Here is a 17061-nt window from a genome sequence, read left to right on the forward strand (position 1 = left end):
AAACAGAAATTAACCAAATATAACCTACTATAATGTATAAAGCTTATTTAAATTTTGCTAGATGCCCTAACTAGCAAAAGGGAAATAACGATATTTTTATAAATCTTTGTCTTTTGTGACCTTAAATTTTTGAAAAGTACAGGCTAGTTATTTTGCAGTAGGTCTCTCATTTTTTTGAAGACTTTTTGTTTTGAAATAATTTAAGACAAAGTTGCCGTGTACCCTTCAGCCAGCTTTCCCTGACAGTATCTTACGTACCTATAGCACATTTTGAAAACCAGGAAACTGACTTGGTACAATACCATTTAAGCTCCAGCACTTATTCAGATACCGTTAGTTTTTAAGTGCACTTGTCAATGAATTGGTATATAGTACTGTGAAATTTCACCACATATACAGGTTCATGTAACCAACACCAGTCTCAATACAGACTGTTTCATCACCACAGAGAAACTCCTGTGTAGCCACACCTTCTCGCCACCTAGCTCCGAACCACCACCCATCTGTTCTCCACCACTGTAATCTTGTATTTTCAAGAGTATTATATAACATATATTGAGGGTATCAACCATTTGTTCCATTTAAATTGCTGAGTAGTATTTCACTGTATGGATATGCTATAATTTGTTCATTCATTCACCTGTCAAAGGATATTTGGGTTGTTTCCAGTTTTTGGCTATTACCAACAGATCTAATACGAATATTCATGTATAGGTTCTCATGCAGACATAAGTTTTCATTTCTGTCAGATTAAATACCTGTGAGTGTGACTTCTGGGTTATATGATAAGTGTATTTTTAACTTTATAAGAAACTGCTAAGATGATTTTCCAGAGTGGCTCTCCCTTTTATATTCCTAAAACAATGCATGAGAGATGCAATTTCTCTGTCAGCACTTGGTGGTGTCACTAATTTTATTTTGCCCATTCCGATAGAGTATAGCGGCCTCAATTTGTTTTCTTCTAACATGTTTCAATGAGTAGATTTTAACTATGCACAAAAGAGATGTTGGGACCTTCATATTGAGAAGTATATGATGTCTGTTCCATTCCTGGTGACAGTAACTAATCACTTGGGTAAGGTGGTATCTGAAGGTTTCTCCACTGTAAAGTTACTGCTTTGCCATTTGTAACTGAAAAGGATTTTTCTGGGGATTTACTTTGAGAGTATATAAATATACTTTCCTGATCATATTACTATAGTGTTTAATAAAGGATGATTTATAAATTCCATCATTCCCCCTACATGCTAGTTGGCATTCTATCATTAGAATTTTTATTCATTTATTACATCAGTATAAACTCATGAATTCTTATTTTACCTTTTTTTAAATGTTATTCTCATTTTTTTATCATTTTTTATTTTCAATTACAGCTGACATACATTATTAAATTAGTCTCAGGAGTAAATCCCAGTGATTAGACATTACATAACTTAATAAGCGATCATCCCAATAAATCTCACACCCATCTCACACCATACAGTTACTCAAATATTATCGACTATATTCCCTATGTTGTATATCACCAAGACTGTTCTGTAACAACCAATTTGTACTTCCTAATCCCTTCACCTTTTTTATCCCCCCAACTCCCGTCCCATCTGGCAAATGTCAAAAGGTTCTCTGTGTCTATGAGTTTGTTTCTGTTTTGTTTGTTCATTTACTTTGTCTTTTTAGATTCAACTGTTGACAGATGCGTATTTATTGCCATTTTATTGTCCCTATTTTTGATATCTTTCTTCTTAAAGAAAACCCTTGAACATTTCATATAAGACTGGTGTGGTGGTGATGAACTCCTCTAGCTTTTTTTTAAAAAAGATTTTATTTATTTACTTTTAGAGAGAGAGGAAGGGAGGGAGAGAAATACCCTTCTGAGAAAGAAACATCGATTTGCTGCCTCACATATACACCCTGAATGGGGACCAAACCTGCAGCCCAGGTACATGCCCCGAATGGGAAAGGAACCAAAGACCCCTTGGTTTGCAGGACAACACTCCGACCAACTGAGCCGCACTGGCTAGTTGCCTGGCTTTCATCTGACAGTCTTAGAGGGGTTCTCTTGTAAGTAACTGCTTTCAAGGTTCTTTGTCTTTAACCTTTTGCATTTTAATTATGATGTGTCTTTTGTGCGGGCCTCTTTGATTTCATCTTGTTTGGGACTCTCTGTGCTTTCTGGACTCGTATGTCTATCTCCTTCACCAGTTACGGAAGTTTTCTGTCATTTTTTCAAATAAGTTTTCAATTTCTTGCTCTCTTCTGTCTAGCACCCCCAGTGCAAATGTTGGAAGTCTTGACATTGTCCCAGAGGTTCTTTGCACTATCCATATTTTTTTGGATTCTTTTTTCTTTTTGCTGTTCTGATTACATTTTTTGTTTTCTTCCATATATTCCAAATTGCTGATTTGATTCTCGGTTTCATCTACTCTACTGTTGATTCTCTGTAAATTATTCTTCATTTCAGTCAGTGTATTCTTCACTTCTGACTAGTCCTTTTTTGTTCTGTTGAAGGCCTAAGTTCACTGAGCCTCCTTATAACCAGTGATTTGAACTCTGCATCTAATAGATTGCTTATCTCCATTTTGTTTAGTTCTTTTTCTAGTCTTGCTCTGTTCTTTTATGTTTCTTTGTCTCTTCACTTTGGCAGCCTCGCTGTGTTTGTTTCTATGTATTGGGCACAGCTGCAACGTCTCCCAGGCATGGTATGGTAGAGTGGCCTAATGTAGTAGGTGTCCTACAGGGTCCAGTGGCACAGCCCCCCTGGTCACCCAAGGTGTGAACTCGAGGTGCGCCCCTTGTGTGGGCTGTACACCCTCCTCTTGTGGTTGAGTATTGATTGCTGTTGGTAGGTCAATGGGAGAGGTTAAGCCAGGCCAGTCAGCTGCAAAAACTGGCTGCAACCACTGACCACCATGGAGGATCAGCTGTGCAGGGGCCTACTCCACAGAGCTGGACTTACTTCATTGGAGCTCTGGTGCCTGGTGAGCCTGCCTCCTGAGTGTGTTGCTCGTAAAGGAGGTTGGGTGGGGTGTTTTGTCATGGTCTGAAGCTGTCTACTGCGTGTGGTGGCTCTGGGGCCTCCTGGGAGGTACAGGCCAAGGTCATCCACTGCCTGTGTTGTGACTGGGGCCACCCAGCATGAACTACAAAGCAATCTGTTGATGGCTGCTACTTGTGCTGGGCTTTCAGGTACCCATGTGAGACCAAGCTATGAACTAAAGCTGGCTGCTGATATTGCTGGGCCTGGGGCCACTTAGTGAGAGGGTTTGCTGAGGATAGACGCTGCTTGTTTCAGAGATTTTAGAAAAGTATGAGGCATGGGTCAAGACAAGGAAAAGCCACTTGTGTGGAAAAGTCACTGGGAACAGCTTTCACTCTCATTATTTCGTTTGATGTTCAAACTGTCCCAAATTTAGCCAGATGGAACTCCTTCAAGCTGGCTTCTTTGACTTTTTGATATATCCCCTTAATTCTTTTAGCAATTACTTATTAGCAAAATGAGATACTTCATCTTGTACTTTCTCTGCTCCTGTCCTGGAGTTAGCCATTTCTCTAAGAAGTCCTAGTTCCTTTTAATGGAGAATGTACTCAAAAAATCAAGACATGGGTGCTAAGTGTTATGAACTGATTTTTAAAAAAAAATTCTTAAGTATTGCTATAGTTTTTTATTTAAAGATTTTATTCTTTAGAGGGGGGAAGGGAGGAAGAACGAGAGGGAGAGAAATGTCGATGTGCAAGAGAACATCAATCGGTTGCCTCTCGCACGTCCCAAACTGGGGACCTGGCCCACATCCCAGGCTTGTGCCCCAACTGGGAAATGAAATGGCAACCCTTCAGTTTGCAGGTTGGTGCTCAACCCACTGAGCCACACCAGCCAGGGCTGTGAACTGCTTTTTCAAGAAAAGATTTTTATTTACTTATTTTTAGAGAGAGGGGAAAGGAGAGAGGAAGAGAGGGAGAGAAACATGATGTGCGAGAGAATGTGAACTGATTTGATTCTTTTATTATTTGCAGACCTTTTCAGGTTTTTTATTTTTTCCTGAATGAGTTTTGGTAAGAGATATTTTTCTAGAAAACCTGTCCGTTTCACTGAAGTTTTTTAGTAAACACAAAATTATTCATGACATTCCATTATTTTTACATCTCATGTATATCTTTGGTTGTGATCCCATTTTCATTCCTAACTTTTAAAAGAGTGTGCTTTACCTTTTTTCATTAATCAACCCTCCAGAAGTTTATTGCATTGGCCTTTCAAAGAATCTGTTTTTATTGTTTTTATCCTCTATTGTACTACTGTACGTATTTTACTAACGTCTTTTATTTATTACAGTTGGGCCTCATTATTTGTAGATCATGTATCTGTGAATTTGCCTATTCACTAAAATGTACTTGTGTCCCTAAAATCAGTACCTGCAGTGTTTTCTCAGCTTCTGCAAACATGCAGTGGCAAAACTGCCAGATCTGCACGTTCCTGACTGAAATTAAACAAGGTGACACTGTGCGTTCTTTTTTCATCCCTTATACTATAAACACGTGTCCTTCTGCCGCCCATTTAGTGCTGTTTTTTGCACTTTTGTGCTTTTTATTGGTGATTATGCTGTTTCTAATGGTCCCCAAGCATAGTAATGAAGTACTATGTAGTGTTCCTAAGCACAATAAAGCTGTATTTTATGAAGAAAACATGTGTTAGATAAGCTTCATTTAAGCATAAGTTGCAGTGATGATAAGCATCTGTTCAATATTAATGAATCAACAACATATAGTAAATACAGTGTGCTTGTTTAAACAGAACCACGCATAACGTAAGGTCATGTATTGCTGGTTGACAAAAATGTCTCGATTAGGGGGCCACAGGAATTTACCCCTCTACCTCTTTTAGAAGCAATGGCTCAGCATTCATGGCAACTTCACAGAACCTAACTACTGCAAATTATAAGAACTGACTGTATCATATCGCTTCTAATATTTTTGGGTCATTCTGTTCCTCTTTTTCAAACTTCCCAAGTTGGAGGATTAGCTCATTAATTTTCAATATTGCTCATTTTTAACATAAGATAAAAACAGTTAAGGTAATTTTTCTTCCAAATATTCCTAGTAGCTACTGTTAAAATTTTAAACTTCAGACTTCCTGTAAAACTAATGAACAATTCATTTTATTACTATTAAAAAGCATTCTTTCAAGTTTGATGTAAAATTTTATTTTGATACCTGTTCTTGTATTCTTTGTTCCAAACAGTTTAATAATCCAGCTGCATCTCTAGTGCCTAGAGCTGTCAGTTCAGTCTGAAATGCAGCCAGTAAAACATTGCGCTCCGTTAAGAAAACCTGCTGAAGGGCAAGCAGAAGTTCACCTCGCCAGTCTGAGAAGTTCTCATGAGATTGAGAAATATCATAAACCTAGAGAGTATAAAAACCAAAAGTTAGCTCCAAATAAGCATACTTAAAAAAGGCTCTAAAAAGGCTATTTATCCGCTAACCTAAACAAATGTGAATAAGAGAATGCGAACCTAAGCATATGTGAATTTATTTTCAAATATGTGACTTGGGATGTGCAAATTAATAAAACACCTCACAAACTACAGCAATTTAGTTTGTAAACTGCCTTAAAATTGATACATATTATATAAAACTATTTAGATGCATAATAATCTTGAGTACCTCAGCTTCTCTTTGCACCTGCATCTTGGTAATCAAATCCTTAAGAGATGAGATTGTACTGAGATAAGCCTTTCTCTCTTCTTGCCAAGATTCTGAAACTTGCTGAACAGAACAGTCCTCTCCATCACTATAGGGAGACTCAGTGAGAGAGAGCACCTGCATGCCTTCGTTATGGACAGCTCTCAGTAACCCCTAGAAACCAAAACCCAAAAGCCAGAATTATTACAACTTCAAAGACTGCAAAGTCAAAGGGAACTTTTAAGCAAGACAGCTTTATATCTACTTAGATTAATGTAGAAAAGCCACTGCAGATAGTAAACACCATCCTATCCTCTTCCCCTGGAGGGGAAAGCCAATCCCAAAGGATGGTCTATGACTTTATACTGTCTATTTATCCAATGTGCTCTTCTTGGATTTAATAATTAGCCACTAATTTGACCAAAAGAAATACGTAGGAGATAAGTTCTAGTCCTTGAAACTACTTTAATAATTTTGGCAAACAAAAATTTCAGTAACAAAAATTTTTAAAAAGTCTGTATACAAATATATTATGCTTTATTATTTGTAAAATATGGAAATTAAACAGATCCCCAAGATTCCTTGTAGGTCTGCAATTCTCTCTCCATAGATGGTCTTACTATGTAACTTTAAATACACTATTATGTTCAATGTAGAAACCACACTAAGTTTTACTAAAAGATACCTGTCTTTTAGTACCTTTATTTTCTTTGGGAATGAATCTGTTGAACTTTCACCTTCTTCTCCTCGGCCTTCTGATGCTGAGTCAAATCCCTGACTTTGTGTAAGGTAAATTCCTTGACCCCAGTCTGATCCAGAATCTAAAATAAAGAAAACAACCACTGACTATTAAACAAATATTTTTTATACAAGTACTATACGAATTCTAGAAATTTATGTAACTTACCACTAGAACATATTTCTCTAGTTTGGTAAGCCTCAGAATGTGTTAACTCAGGAATTGAGGCTCCCTAATTGGAGAAAACAAATAAACAAAAAACATATAACTTTCTCTGCTTTAATACAAATAGGGTCCAATAAATAATTTTGTTCTTTGTAATGCTGTTAAAAAAAAATTCACTTAAGTTTGTCACACCTTTTTAAAATAAACTATCCATGGCTTACATGTCTAGTTTTTCTTCATGGGCATTACTGCAGTAAGAAACATTCATGAATTAAGGAACAACAATATCAGGCTCCAAATCTGCACAGGAACTTTGTGGAAAGTTAGTATCTGACTTTCCATAATGGGAAGACTTACAATTGTAATTTTATAATACTGAAGAGATTGTCCTAAATTTCTTTTCCTCTTAAAACCACTGAACTTTGGGGGGAAAAAAATCACGGAACACTGAAAAGCACATGTTATGAAAACCAAATACCTCTTTAGACTTCAGACACTGTATCACTGCCTTCAAGGTACGACATTCCTCTGACAGTAACTGGACAGCAACATAGTGCTCCCTCTTCAAGGTTTCGGTTTCTGAAATGTGTCTGGATTCCATATCCAAAATTTCAGCAGCATGTAGCTCTTGCATTTGCTCAATTTTTTCAGTAAACTGATTAATTATTTCATTAACTTCTTCTGATGGACATTTACTCTGTATATCAATTTGGATTCCTGCATTTCTGACACGGATTTGAGGAGTCTGATTGCTGCTATTGACCTTGAGAATCCTGTCTGTCTGCGATGCGGAGCTTTTACCCTCTTTAATAGGAAATGGCTCTAATATGAAAAGCTTTCTGTTTTCTTGTACCTCAGTCTTATCTTCTTTTTCTAAGAAGTAGGATAATTTCTCTTTTGCCTCTGTGAGTTGATTCCTAACTTGGCTTAAATCTTTCTGGAGAAATGCCGTATTTGTTTCTTTCACCTAAAAATACAAGGAACAGAACAGTAGAACATTTAGTTAAAAATAGCAAACATAGAATTTAGGGTTGAGAGTAGAGCATAATTCATACTAATATGTTCATTTTCCTCAGAATAATAAAAACTCAGAAACACTCATAGTCTCCATATGTATTTCTATATATACGTATATGGTCACAGATTACCATAGAAATAAAATCATTTTATCAGCCTCTACTTTTAGTTCTCATGGGATATGTAGTTTCCTTAACATCTGTCTTTCTCCTCCTTCATTAATAGATTAGAGAATAAAAGCATCTTCCTAATGAAGATTCCAAAGCAAATCAGGCAAGAAGATGCTAGCAAAGAAATTTATAATAACTTTTCATCAAATTCACAAAAGCTTTTATTTTTTTTTAGCTTTAAATTATAGATCTGGGTTTGTTTCATACAAAAGAATATAATTTGAAATGAAATTAAGATAGGTAGAAACAAGTGAATTAGGAGCTAAGTTACTTATTTTACCAAAAGCTCTTCTTGAAGTTTTTCTGCCTTTTCTTTGTAACTGGCAAGTTCTTCTTTGGTAGCTGCTGACTCAGCTCTGAGAGCCTCAAGTTGAATAAAAAATCCACTTTCTTCACTGGTATGAATTATCTCAGTAGCTGTCTGTATGGCAGTGGAAAAATATAAGAAACACAACATTTTTCAAAAAATATAGCCAAGTTCAAGGCAATATACATTCTAATGAAGCTTTATCATAAGGAATGACTGACTGCCTATCAGGTAAAAGGGGTTGAAATGATCCATGTTTGTTTAACATAGAAAAATTTTCAGAACCATTATTTTTTATTTTAGGGAAAGAAAATAATGATTTTCCAAAAGTGAAAGGTAAATACTTTCATTGCATATACCTGAAAATTTATAAATTACTACTTAATATTTTTGCTACTTTTCAAAAAACTTTCATATTTATATTATTTTCCTTAAAAGATACCAGGTATTATTACTAAAATAGTTCTTAGAAGTTTTATATACATGTAAAGTCACATATTATTTTAATATTATTTATAGTTTATACTTCCAGTAAGCCTAATAGGAAGAAAAGCCTAATAAGTAGAAAGAATTATCATTTGCAAAATAAATTATATTTATAGAAGCCTGATATATCAGTTAATCTCCTGGTATTCAGATTAAGATGGCACACTTACTACGTAAAATTCAAAATATATGAAGTGAGAATGTGAAAGCTAAAATCTTTTCATATCAGTCCTACACTAAGAAATAATTGAGATTTCAGGGCTTTACCTAAGTAGACTTATAAGGGTGAAATGCAAATTTTTCATAGAAAAGAATAAAATTTATTATGAAGTATAAAAATCTGCAAAAGCTAAGGATTCCTCATTCATATGTTAATTCAGTAGAACCCTAATATATTTTGATACTTTCTATTATTTAAAAGGGATGATCACATAACATGCATGATAGAGGGAAAAGGAAAAAACCCACACAAGTTCCAGAGGACGTTTGCTAAACTAAACATTCTAAGTTTCTTCTGACTACTCTATTTAATAACTATGCTAGTTAAATTAATATTGTGGTCTGAAGATCACAATATTGGATACAAAATATAGTTTATATCATTTATTCTAGTGATAATATAACTATAGAATAGTAGTACTTTTAATGAACTATAGAAATGGTCCCTGAAAGTATAGTCTTAGAATAGTAGTATTTTTATAAAAATGCTTTGTATGTACAAATTGCTATATGTAAAGAACAATATCTTTAATTTAGTAAATTAGCAGTCAGCTCAAGGAATAAAGGAAAGGAGTATTTCTTAGGGTATTTAAGTGAAAAAAACTAAATATAAACTAACCTTGGGAACTTCAAAATCTCCTTGAGGGCTTCTTTCCCTTTCTTTGCCTTCCTGTTTTTTCTCACTGTCTTCCAACAGCTTCTGTAGTTCTCGTAGCTTTTTCTCTTTTTCCACAGCATTTTTCTCTGCGATTTCTACCTGTTCTTTCTCTAAAATCAAACTGGTCTGCATTTCAACCACCTGACTTTCTAATTCTGATATTCTTAAGGTTAATGCTGATACATTTGACTTCATCTCATTTTCTGTTAGTTGATTTAAATTCTGTATATTTGCTCTTTCAGGCTCTAATGAACTCTCTTGTTCACTTTGATGAAGTTTTACATATTCCTTAACTGCTTCAAGTTGGACCTGACTCACAACAGCAGCAGCAACCTTTTCCTCAAGTACAGTCTGGAGGTCTACAACCTTCTTTTTAAGCACTTCTGTTTCAGTCTGGCCTTGCTCTCGCATGTCCTTTATTTGTTTATAACACTGGGTAAGTTCTAGGTTCTTTGCACTCACAGTACTCTCAAGTTGTAGCATCTTTGTTTCCAAACTATTTATGGAAACTCTGCTGTTTTCTTCCAAAGATCTGAGGGAAGTCTGATTTTCTAGGGGTTGAAGAGCACCCCCAGTAAGGACTTCTTCTAGTTCGGGTTTCCTTTTGCTTACATCATCTACAGCCACATTATCACTTTTCAATGGTATACTTTGGATTTTTTCCCTATTTTCCCGTTCTCTCTGTAAGCTGAATAGTTCTTGTGTTAACTGGTTCATTTTTAAATTGGTTTCTTTAAGTACATTTTTAGTAAAGGCCATTTCTTCATTAGTGGTTTCTACTTGCTGTTCCAAAGCCAGTTTTTCAGCTATTACTATATCCAGCTGATGTTTTAAACTATCTGCTTCTTCTGGGACAGAATTAGCATGCACTGATGTCTTTTGTTCAGTATATGCCAATTCCTGTTGAAGTTTTTCAATCACTTCATTAAGCTGCTCGATTTCTTCCTCTCTATTTTTCTTCACACGTTCTTGATCACTCATTAAACACTCTATTTGGGTTTCGAGATCCCTTATCAGCTCATTTTTTTCTTCAATAACCTATTAGTTAAAGAGAAAAAGGTAGCATATACAATAAACATGTATTTATCTTTTGAGAATTCAATTTTATTTTAGGGTAAGATCTTTAAGCACTGATCACACAATATAGTTCTTGGACACATTATATTAATTTAATATAGACCTCCATATCAAAGAAGGACCTAAATTATATACCTTCATATGGAAAGTTCTGTTAAACATAAAATGATTTACACTTTTAGTAGCTGATTTCCTATAAGCAAAATAGTCAATATCAATATATTCTAATAGAAAAGAATGAAGTATTGAAACAAAAACAGTCTCAGCAGATGGCACCCAAATGTCATCTTATTTAACTCATACCAAACAGTAGAATTTTTAATAGGTTTGGTTAGAATGATATGATGAACTCTTAAGTCATCAGAGACTGCCTGTAAAACATGAAAAATCTCTGATAATATTAGGAGACGATAAAAATATACTTAGCTTATTATATTAAAATTAATGGGTAAAGTGCGTGGTGGGGTGAAAATGGAGACAAATGTACTCGAACAACAACAAAAAAATAAAATTAATGGGTAAAGAGAATTAAGGTTTATTTGGTTTTACATTTAAAGAGAAATGGAGAAAAATCACTCTTTAGCCCTTTAAAATTCTAGCTTAAATTAACTTCATGTAATAATCAATTTTAAACTAGTGTACCTTGTTATCTGTTGTAATTTTAAGTTGATGCTGAAGTTTTGTAATTTGCTCATTCAACTGGTGAATTTCTACCTCTTTTTCCTGCATTATTTGAGCAAATTTGCAGAACAGCACATGTTGGTCCTGAGTAGAGATAGCATCAGATTCTTTTATGGCAAATCCCAGGTTCTCCATTTCATCCTAGGGATAAAAATACCCATCCTAGTTAGACAGATCATTACACATGATTTTTAAACTTACTTTCAATCAACTCTTACAAAAGATACAGCACTCAAAAATGTACAAGTTAAAAAGATTCAGAGATATAGTTATTGTAAATCAATAATTCTTAAAATATTTTGATAAAAGGTCTGAAACTTTTTTCATTTATGATGAATTCAAATGTTTCTGTTGGCTTAAAAATAAGTTCCATGCAAATCCATTTGCAGCTAATGTTCCTCTGTTAAGTACTACTTAGCAAAATGGGTTTAGCAAATACTTAATACTAATATTTGCACAAGACAAAAACTATGAATTATTTATGGGCAAAGTTTTTCTTAATTAATTACCTTAAATAATTTGTTTTCTTGTTCAAGTTCTTGTAGGCGGGTAGTTGATTCCTTTTTCTGTATTTCTAATTGCATATGTAGTTGCTGAACTTCTTCATTCTTATTTTCTAGTTCTTCTCTAAACTGCTCTAACTGTTCTTCTAAGTTTGTGATCTTAGATACCAAAGTTATCAAAAAGAAAGAGAAAAAAACTTTACACAAATGTTTGTCAAGAGAAAATAAAGAATGCTGTATCAGTTCTATAAAGTGTATATGCTTAAAACATGTGAGCCATGAAAATAAAGAAAAGGGGTTACTCTTAAGTCAGGTGTAACTGATGTTTCTAGACTTTTTCAAACTTAACAGCCTTAAATCATCCTGCCCAAAGCAAAGAGGAAAGATACAGGAACTATTTCCTACCTAAAATGCCCTCAGATAAAGCTGAAAAGGATCATGGCAAAAAGGGAAAAGTCTACATTTAAAATCTTATTTTGTGATACATTAAGTTTCCATCAAAAGGTTCAAGAAAGCCCTGGCAGGGTGGCTCAGCTGGTTGGAGTGTCGTTCTGTGCACCAAAAGATTGAGGGTTCAATCCCCCATCAGGGTGTGTACAAGAGGCAACCAATGGATGTTTCTCTCTCACATCGATGTTTTTTCCTCCTCCCAGCCCCCACTTCCTTTCTCTCTCTCTCTCTCTCAAAAAAAAAAAAATCAATCAATCAATATATATATCCTTGGGTAAGGACTTAAAAAAAAAAAGATTGCCGAGAAAGCTGTACAATTAAGTCAGTTATCTTCACCACCAGGTGCGAATCGCTCAATTTAGTCCATATTAATACCCAATGAAAGATCTGGCTGCCACGTACCTTGTTTAAGGAGAAATAAACAGAGGTGGAGGTCTGAAATAAACTTAAAAATTGAGGTAGTGAGTAAATACCATTTTAGAAGAAAATTAGAGTTCCTATATAGAGGACAGTAGAATTTTAGCTCATTTCTGTGGACAGATTACCATTAATGATAAAGTAATTGCTTTTTGATGGTTGTATAGACTGAAACTAACAAAAAACATTAGGAGCTCTTTATTGTCATATTTAAAAAACTGGGTTTCTTGAGGGCAGGATCAGTTATTTAGCTCATTGCTTTGTAGCTACTTATAAATATTTAATGAATGGACTTGCAAATGTGTATTTACCTGATGATCAAATTGCTGCATTAAAAACAGCCTAAGATGCAGGAGCAGCATTCAGTGGTAGCTGGCTCAGAGAGCAGTCTATAAATCATCTCCCCTTAGAACCCAAAAGGGGCACATAATGATTACACACAGATGTGTAATTAGAATCACATCTCAGCACTGGCAAGGCACAGACCTTCACGACCGTTTAGCCTAATGCTTCCTAACAGAAACAGTACTGATACTAGTCATTATAGCCAGCATTTACAGACAATTTACTGTTAGGCTCTGCACAAGGTGCTTTATATGTATTATTTTTTAAAAACTCTGTAACAAACACATGAGATCTTTGCTAAGACTACCCCCATTTCAGAGACGAGGAAGGGAGGCACTAAGAGTGGAGTGCCTAGTCCTGAGGTCCAAGGCTAGTACGTGGGAGCCAGCTTTTGAACCTGGGGAGTTTCCCCATGGAGGCTTTTTTTTCCCCCAAGAGGAAAGAAAAGAGCAGTTTCTCAGTCTCGACATGACTTCTTTATATCCTTAGTTACAGAACTTCTGTTCAGCTAGTCTTCAGATGGTTCCCCAGGCTGACTGTTCTATAATTTAGTTGTAATTGTGATGTGGTCCTAGGAGGCGGCGAGCACAGTGTTTACGTACGCTGCCATCTTGACTGGCTGGAGCCTTATATTCTTAACTATCATTTATTCTGCTTCTAATAAGTAATGTCTAAGACTTATATTTAAGTTATTTTCTCTAACACTGGTATTAAAACTCAGTAAACACACCTTAAATACATTGAGGAGTTGTGCATGTGTAATTATCAGGTTTGTTGAAAATTGTGATGACTGTATCTTCTTCAAAGTTATCTAATGTAATAGTATTTATTCATATCCCTATCTTCTACAACTACTTTTGATGACGAGGTATTGTTTCAAGACACAGATATTTAAGTTCAAAATTGCTGCCCTACCTCACATGATATATATTTTCTTTTTGATACAAGAGATTAAGGTAAAATACTTAGCTCTGTGATTTAAAGCCTTGCTTTTCAAAATGTGGTCCTGGGAGCAGCAAAATTGGCTTCACCCGGGAACATGTTAGATGTACAAATTCTCAAGCCCCACCCCAGACCTACTGAATCAACAAGATTTCAACAAGATCCCAAGGAGTTTCATATACACATTAAAGCTCGAGAAGCACTGGTCTAAAGCACTAACCTTCTTGTTATAGACAGCTAAACTTGAAGTATCACAACAGACACTCCAATTCCCCAAAATGACACTGTACAGCATTCTTTCCTTTTACTCACCTAGCCTCCAGTTTCAGTCCCAGGTTATCTTATTACTAAGTCTATAACAACCCAAAACTAGAAGATTATTATTAAGGTTTAAAAATAGAATGCTATCTGTTTTAATCTTGTTTAATTTAGTTACCCTGGCTGGTGTGGCTCAGTTGGTTGGAGTGCCATCCTGTAAACTAAGGGTTCTGGGTTCGATTCCTGGTCAGGGCACATACCTTGGTTGTGGGTTGAGTCCCCAGTTGGGGCATGTACAGGAAGTGACCAATTGATGTCTCTCTCTAAAAGCAATTAAAAAATGTCCTTGGGTGAGGATAAAAAAAAAATTAGCTACCAAAGGATAGCTATGTAGTTGCTGATTCTATTGGAATACTCAATTTGCTCCATTTGTGTTTTCTTTTTAAGTGTTTTTAACTTTTTCAAATGTGTATGTTTCCTTACTTAATTGTAGACTCCTTGAAATCTGGTGTTTGTTTTATAACTGGACAGTGGTGGTCTAGATGTGGTAGGAGCTCAGTAAATGCTGAATGACAGTCTTTAATACTTATATCCCAGCAAGGCAGAACATGCTCAAATGCTTCTGCAGTACAGCATTATAGAGTTCCAGAATCAGAGAAATAAATTTGAGGAATTCTTGCTCAATCATTTACTGTGTAACCATGAGCAAGTTACTTAACCTCTCTTAAGACTCAGCTTACTCATCTGTAAAATAGAGATGACAATGTAGCCGATGCTCAGGGACAGCATAAAGATTAATAATAGGACATTTAAAATCCTTAGCACTTTCTAGCACAGACTTATACAAAGTTAATTATTATTTATTTTTGTCATCTGTAAACTAGATCTTATTAGCTCTATAAAAACCTACTGAAGTAATCTTTTTTAAAACAGCAATTCTTCCTATTTCTCTTTACATTATTCTCATCATCCTGAAACTCCTATCTTTAAAAGTTTTCTTCTCTTTCTATTCATTCTTTCTAAACATTATAATGAAGTTTTACACAAATTTAGGCGATGAGGTTAGCCTAAAGGTATCTCAAATGTAAGGACACATATAGACATCTTATGTTTTATACTCCAGCAGATATCTGAAAACATTTGCCCAGTGCAGGAGCAAATGCTTAAGTTGTTTTCATTAAATGACATGTTTAAATTTTTTTTTTATTTATTGATTTTAGAGAAAGGGAGGGAAGGAGAGAGAGAGAGAGAAAAAACCAGAATGATCTGTTGTTCCATTTATTTATGCATTCATTGGTTGTCCCTTTTATGTGCCCTGATCAGGAATCAAACCTACAACCTTGGTATGTTGGGACGACACTAACCAACTGAGCTATCTGGCCAAGGCTGAAAGATACATGTTTTAATTTTACGTTCCTGTCTTTCAGCCTCCAGTTACAGGCTGAGTGTGTTCTGATACCGTGCTTGTCATTGTTATTAAAAACTAGTAGACAGGGCCAGCTGTCAGGTTAGCTCTTTACTCATTGAACATGTCTGGCTCTGTGTCACCTGTAAAAACTGGGAGCTGGCTCTCTAAGGTCTCTTGAAATTCTAAACAACTATGGTTCTGAGTAAAGGTAGACAGTTATTGAGTACTTACTTCAAGAAATTAGGGTGTTAGTAATGTTATATAAAATTCAATGATAATAAAAATATAAAATTAGTAAACTTAAATCAACTATCCATAATCAACTATCATTGTTTTGGGGGACAGTTTTGAGGTCCATCTTTTTAGGGAAGCAGATAATTTCTTTGACTATTTAGTGTGTTGTAAATCTTTAAATGTTAATACTTTTCAAAATAGATAGAAGTGGTTGCATACCAAAGGGTTCCCTGCCTCTCATGCAAAAACAAAAACACAAATAAACAACAACCTTCTGGATAAACATTAGTATTATGTGTTAGTGAGAAAATAATCCTGCTCATAGAAATGGTTATTTCTATAGATGGATTTTTTTCTCCTCTAAACTACATGTTCTCTGAGCTGTAGTTTCAGCTGTCTAAACCATTCTTACATTTTTCAAAGCACTTACTAACATTTATGTACTGTTTCAGTTCAATAAATATTTTTAAAAATATATTAAATGTCCCGAAAAATTATAGAGATAAAAATGAAATTTAAAAAATTTTAAACATTTTATATATGATGTTGCCAGAAAATGTAGAGTACAATATGTTTTAGAAAGACTAGTAAAACTAACAATAGACAAAGGTTTAAATAAGTTATAGTTTAATTAGGAATTGAAAATTACTGCTTTAAAAAAAAAGATTTTATTTATTTGTTTTTATAGAGATGGGACGGGAAGGAGAAAGAGAAGGAGAGAAACATCCATCAATTGCCTCTCACACATGCCCAGGCCAGGGACCAAACCTGCAACTCAGGCATGCACCCTGACTAGGAACCAAATGGGTGACCTTTCCACTCTGGTGGGCGACACCCAACAGAGCCACACTGGTCACGGTGAAAATTACTACTGTTTTGAATGTGATTTTTGGGAGGAAGGGGAGAGTAGAAAAACAGAACTTTATATCATTACTTTATTATTAATCTTTTGTTTTAAGAATAATTTTAGTATATTATAGAACAGCATTATACTCTCCCACGGCAATACAACTCTTAAAAAAAAGAAACAGCAGCAAAATAGCAATAATGCAAAACCCAGGGGAAGTAAGGTCAGCAGAAAAGAGAGATGCTGCCTTTTTTGCACTAACAGCACTCAGTATCTCCCTCCTCTCTTTTTCCATTCAATGCGTATCTACCAAATTGGCCTCCTTTTTGTCCTCAAAACTTCTTGCTGCATGAAGGCCTTTACACTTGCTTCCTCTACTTGGAACACTCTTCCTCCCACCCACGATCTGTTCAAATGTTCACTGTCTTCAAGATCAACATAAGCAATGAGCTAAGAAACAGTCTA

The 17061-nt window shown here is 35.1% G+C and overlaps 1 protein-coding gene across 6 annotated transcripts in view; it reads right to left on the bottom strand.

The window, feature by feature from the left end:
* AKAP9 (A-kinase anchoring protein 9) overlaps positions 1 to 17061 on the bottom strand; it is a 177826-nt gene that overhangs the window by 19977 nt on the left and 140788 nt on the right. For 5 of the 6 annotated variants that reach the window (XM_024577161.3, XM_045185209.2, XM_024577162.3 and 2 more), the window contains 9 exons: positions 11702 to 11854; positions 11154 to 11333; positions 9396 to 10472; positions 8045 to 8185; positions 7056 to 7544; positions 6581 to 6644; positions 6373 to 6494; positions 5656 to 5847; positions 5206 to 5394 (listed from right to left, as the gene is read on the bottom strand). In XM_024577161.3, coding sequence (XP_024432929.2) covers positions 5206 to 5394; positions 5656 to 5847; positions 6373 to 6494; positions 6581 to 6644; positions 7056 to 7544; positions 8045 to 8185; positions 9396 to 10472; positions 11154 to 11333; positions 11702 to 11854 — 2607 coding nt within the window. The remainder of the gene's footprint in view (positions 1 to 5205; positions 5395 to 5655; positions 5848 to 6372; positions 6495 to 6580; positions 6645 to 7055; positions 7545 to 8044; positions 8186 to 9395; positions 10473 to 11153; positions 11334 to 11701; positions 11855 to 17061) is intronic. The other variant, XM_045185210.2, reaches the window with a different exon arrangement.

The sequence above is a fragment of the Desmodus rotundus genome, chromosome 6 (genome assembly GCF_022682495.2).
Source record: "Desmodus rotundus isolate HL8 chromosome 6, HLdesRot8A.1, whole genome shotgun sequence".
Classification (NCBI taxonomy): Eukaryota; Metazoa; Chordata; class Mammalia; order Chiroptera; family Phyllostomidae; genus Desmodus; species Desmodus rotundus.